Genomic DNA, 5,589 nt, shown 5'->3' on the forward strand with positions numbered 1-5,589 from the left:
TATATGAGGTGCGTCTTATGCTGGTTCAAAATTAGGGATGCGTATTCGATTTTAGAGCGCACCAATAGTGCAAATTGCGCCGAAGGAAACTAGGTGTTTTATATGCTTTGTAAGCTATTGTGTCTATACGAGTGTTTCATTGCAAATCTGACAACAAATGAGCGTCCAAATGATTTATAGGGCATGCTGACCTTATATGCATATTCTTTAAGGTGTAGTTACACAATACAGAGTTAGCGTTCGCCGTATCTATAATGGTATTGGTTTTATTGACGTTAATTTCCATTGGCCGCCCGTTACAGCATTTACTGAGCTTGTCTAAATCAGGTTTGTGAATAGCAGGCATGCATAGGGCACGTAATTTCTCTAAATATCAAAAATGTTCCCTAAATAATCTGACTGTGGAACACCGGCTACTACTGATATGGTTAATATAATCTAATGATAACAAGGCACCGAGCACGGAACCCCGTGGTACACCAAATTTAACGTGGAATAATGTAGGCAAATGTTCATTCAGAAAAACAGATTTGTGAATAGATAGGCAAGAAACTCGTTAAGTACGAAATAGGATTCCTGCTATAGTACATCCCTGGTATCTAATTCGATTTTACGGTGGTAATACGGTGCGTCGATTGATTGACTCAATTGTAAACACATCTGCGTCGACAAACATTGTGAGATGGGTGCTGCCGAATGTTTATTGTCCAATCAGCTCGCAAAAATATGTAGCTTCCAGTGGTAAAAGTTACTTTCACCCTGAATTACTTATTAAATTTATTGATTACTCATAAATCAATGTAGCACTTATGTATACTTAGCCTTTCTTCTATACATCGGTTCTGTATACAATGAAATTTCTTTCATGACCCCTATTTATGGGGCTAGCGGGTACTATAGAAGCGGATAACAATAGCACTCATATGTGATAGAGGAGATAGTATGTAAAGAAGACAAGTGTTTTCTCGATTCTTTATGCGTGCAAATTGTGAGAACATATGGTTTATTTATGAGATTTACCACAAATCACAGTAGCTTTATTAGTCTTGAAAAAAGATATCATCATCATATATTTCGATGTTCCTGCGAGGAGCTGCCCTAACGGGATATACACCACCCATGCCGAAGTTTCCACCACCATAAGGTTGCATACCCGCCATACTGCCAAAACCTCCTGCAAATCGACTGCTTCCGTAGCCTAAACCCATGTTATTATACGCGCCACCTAATGGGCTCCATGTTCCACCGCTCATTCCGCCGCCTGTGCTACCAAACCCATTCGCTCTTCCACCATTTTCTCCACCAAAACTGAATGGCATGCCATTGCTAATTGAACCCGCGCCGAGTCCCTCGCCGCCACCAGAATCAGCACCATACCTATTGCCAGGACTTCCGCTTGAGACTTCATTTCTTCCAGCGCTGAGAACAACGGGTGCGCCCACTTCTCTGCCAGCGCCACTACCGGCACTGCCGATGCCAGCTTCTGGCGAGCTAGTTGAAAGAGATGGACGAGTCCTCTCTTCGGATGACCCAGCGTTAGTATTTCGACTAGCGCTCCCTGGTAAGCCTCCGTATACTCCCACAACGCCTCCGCTAACAGCGCCGCTCACAGATCCTGTCGGTGCACCCGCACCAGTTCCCGGCAATGCGACGCCGGAGGGACGGGCTGTAGAACCATGTGACCCACCTGTAACAGTTTCAGTGCTCGCTGTGACGCCTGAAGCCGGGCCAGCTCCTACGCTGCTAGTACTGCCCATGGTGCCAAGGGCAGCGCCGTTTTCCTCTCTAACACCTGGAACTTTATCAATGCTAGAAGGAAGAGAGTTGCCGCCAGGCACACCGGTAGATATGCTTCCATTACTAGTGCCGGCAGAGACATTGCCCATTTCGACACCGGGGCTGCTGCTAACGCCCCCAGCCGCTTCACTCCCTCCTGAAACTCGAAGGTCGGTAGGATGACCAGCGACCCCGTTGTTTGTCGTTCCTAACGTGCTACTCGCTTCACCGCCTCGGTATACTCCCACAACGCCTCCGCTAACAGCGCCGCTCACAGATCCTGTCGGTGCACCCGCACCACTTCCCGGCAATACGACGCCGGAGGGACGGGCTGTAGAACCATGTGACCCACCTGCAACAGTTTCAGTGCTTGCTGTGACGCCTGAAGCCGGGCCAACTCCTACGCTGCTAGTACTGCCCATGGTGCCAAGGGCAGCGCCGTTTTCCTCTCTAACAACTGGAACTTTATCAATGCTAGAAGGAAGAGAGTTGCCGCCAGGCACACCGGTAGATATGCTTCCATTACTAGTGCCGGCAGAGACATTGCCAATTTCGACACCGGGGCTGCTGCTAACGCCCCCAGCCGCTTCACTCCCTCCTGAAACTCGAAGGTCGGTAGGACGACCAGCGACCCCGTAGTTTGTCGTTCCTAACGTGCTACTCGCTTCACCGCCTACCTCATTTTCTTTTCCAGTTCCACCAGAACCAGCGGACGCTGCACCGTTTGCACCTCCACTGGCCAACCTGTCAGTAGGTGTCGCAATCCCTCTATTGCTCGAAAAACCAGCGCCGACTCCTTCTTCGTGGCGTATGGTGACACGGCTCATTCCACCTCCTGCGAGCGTGGTAACGAGGGGGCTACTGACCCTCGCGTTAGGCAAACCAGCTGTAACTGATCCAATCGCGCTACTGCCGGTTGTTCCCGCTGCGGCCGGAATATTGCCTCTACCGCTAGCCCCACTGACAGCCATACTGCCTTGGCCAGCGCTACTTTCAACAGCGGATGTATCAGGTACAGTAGCACTCCCGCCTGATGAGCCGGCGTTACCAATTCCACTATCAGGATTGCCTACAGGGCCGATTCTGACTCCTTCACTGGCGCTGCTGGCATGGCCAGTAACTACACCGGTTCCTCCTCCACCGGTAGAACCTTCAATAATACCAACTCCAGCGATAGTGACACGGCTGACATTATTGGCAACACCGCCGACACCCACATTACTGGCTCCAGCGCTGCTTCCAACAACGCTTATCACAGGGGTATTTGCCCTCCCGTTTGGTAAGCCAGTGTTAATAGTTGCAATACCATGATTCCCTGCAGAGCCACTGCCGGCTACTCTGCTACCAGGACTGACAATTCCAGAAACTACGCTGGTTGTGATTGTGCTGGTTGGACTGGCAAGTATTAGAGTAGAACCGCTTGGCACCCCAGCGCTGTTGAGTAGGCCCACACTGCTGCGCACCCCACTTGTGCCAGCACCAAGAACTCTGCTACCATCAATAGAACTAGAAACTGCTGCAGTTGCTCCTCCAGCTGCTTCAGATCCGGAATTCGGGAGACCACCCGTTTCTTGAGGAAATTCCTTGCGGCCTATTCCTATCCCACCGTTTCCGGCGCTATGGACGCTAATTCCTGTGTCATTGCTAGCAGCACCAGCGCTTCCAGTAAGCACTGGGCTGCTTGAAGCAGAAGGAGGTACACCGTTGATGCCACTTAGAACCGTGCTGTTTCCGGTTAGCCCGGCACTCATACCCGTGCCGCTGACAACTGCACCATTACTTTTACTGCCTTCTACCAAGCTTCCTGTAACACTGCTGGCCGCACCACCAGGAGCGACAACGGTGAGAACACGGCGACTTTCAGTGGCAGTAGTGGCTGCGACACGAGAAACAGCAGTTGATAATGTGGCGCGTCTAGTTTCCATCCCAGTATTACCAGCAGAACCGCCAGCAACACTTGCGCTTCCGCCATTGCTATTAACAGTCCCACCACTGACACTTGTGCCCTCCTGATTGCTGTGAACATTAGACCCACCACCATTCCCGATACCTCTGGTGCTGCTTCCCACGCCTCCGTGACTTCGTACGCCACCTTCCCTAGCTGTAGCGTTCATTGCGCCTTTGGAACCCGGGAAGGCTGTTCCGCTGCTAGCAGCAACGCCCCTGCCAAACGAGCCGATGCCTTGACCTGCTCCGTTGGTGCTAACGGTACCGCCACCTAAAGCACTATAACGTTCGGTTCCTCTAACGGTGGTTGAGCCACCATTACGAACACTCTCATTTGACAGTCCACCATTATTGATTCCCAATCGACTACCGAGGAGGGATGTGGTGTTTACCACTGTGCTGGAGCCACTGCCAACAACACCGACGGCTGTATTCCTTAGTCCACTGCCACTTTCAATGCTGGCCCCGCCAGGGCTATGTGTATTGCTGCCGGACAAACCCGTGCTGCTCACTATATTCCCGGTAGTGCTAACAATACCTGCAGCCCCTGTTGCACTGATGCCACTGAGACCCCCGGCAGATACGCTGCTTGGGGCTGCGCCAGTTGCGGCGCTATTATTACGAGCAATCGTACGGCTTCCTCCTGCGTTACTAACGCTTCCGACAGATCCAGTGCCCAATGGCGTGCTGCCTACTTCAACGCCATTGGCGCCTTTGGTGCTAGTTCCATTCTTTCTGCTATCGGGAGGACCTCCAATGACTAATAGAGGGCTGCCAGTGGCATCGCCACGTACTGGTCCATTACGTTCGCTCCTGGCTCTTGAAACGCTACTGATAGTCTGACTTATGTTCCCGATGGATACACCTGTCATTACGGTTCCAGACGCAGCGTTCTTTACAGCACCTATGCCCACTACTGTGCCGTTGCCTTTACCAGTGACAGCGCCAGCTTCCATGCCTCCGCCGCTTGTAGGAGCGTTAGTAATACTGACGCCAGCAGGTCCGGTGGCTAAGTTATTAGTGGTTCTAACTCCACCACTGCCTACTATACCTGCGCCATGCATTCCGCTCATGTCAATACTGAGACCAGCTGCGTTTAATCTTCTAGATGCACCACCCGTCTGTTCGCCGGTAGGTCCATGGAAGGTTCCATTTCCGCCGGATGTAGCCGCAGCATTTGCAATCCCGCCGCCTCTATCAGAACTTGAATTAGCTTCAAAAAGGCTCATCCAGCTGCTGTCGTGCTTGTATCGGTTTACAAGGAATATACAAATTATCCTGCATCCTACTTTACGGCGCTTCCCTCTTTTACCGCGACTGCCACTGCCAAATGCGCGTGGTAAAGAACTCGTCTCGTGGAATAATACTGTTTGTCGAGCACAATCACAATCAAACCACATCTGTCTCCTTCTTCGTTCGATCTTCTGTCTCCTCAATGTTGCTGCATTTGGTGCTCCAACTGTCCTGTTCGAATGGTTATCGACAGTATGACCGTTGTTCCGCATACTGGTAGCAATAGATGATCTGGCACCTCTCTTGATGCGCTTTATCGCTCCATAACTCGCCGTCCCTTGGCACAATCCTCTTAGGCAGTGACCGGTCTATGTTTCAGAAATAGGAAATAAAATAAATGACAGCAATATGTACTATGACAAGCTTGAACTTTGAACTTTATTTGCACCCATACAACGTACAGATAGCAGGGACACAGACAAAAAGCCATAAAATCGGCTTGGCTAGGTCTGTGTCCCTTATTGGTTTCTTTGGCATCACGTAGCAATGCGTGCACAAGTGCAAGATGAACAGATGTATTGCAAGAACAACAAGAATATAAACAATATGTGGATAAATGGGACTATTTATACA

At 50.5% G+C, this 5,589-nt stretch overlaps 1 protein-coding gene across 1 annotated transcript; it reads right to left on the bottom strand.

Annotated features, from left to right (window-relative positions):
* Positions 1-986: 986 nt before the first annotated feature.
* LOC140212818 (uncharacterized) lies at positions 987-5,317 on the bottom strand. Its single transcript, XM_072287317.1, has one exon. It carries the CDS (start codon positions 5,226-5,228, stop codon positions 1,041-1,043), a length of 4,188 nt encoding a protein of 1,395 aa, XP_072143418.1. The 5' UTR covers positions 5,229-5,317; the 3' UTR covers positions 987-1,040.
* Positions 5,318-5,589: the final 272 nt, after the last annotated feature.

This window comes from Dermacentor andersoni, chromosome 3, assembly GCF_023375885.2.
Source record: "Dermacentor andersoni chromosome 3, qqDerAnde1_hic_scaffold, whole genome shotgun sequence".
Classification (NCBI taxonomy): Eukaryota; Metazoa; Arthropoda; class Arachnida; order Ixodida; family Ixodidae; genus Dermacentor; species Dermacentor andersoni.

Excerpts from the sequence above, each read along its gene's own strand:
- LOC140212818 (XM_072287317.1), bottom strand. The coding sequence starts at position 5,228 with ATGCGGAACAACGGTCATACTGTCGATAACCATTCGAACAGGACAGTT.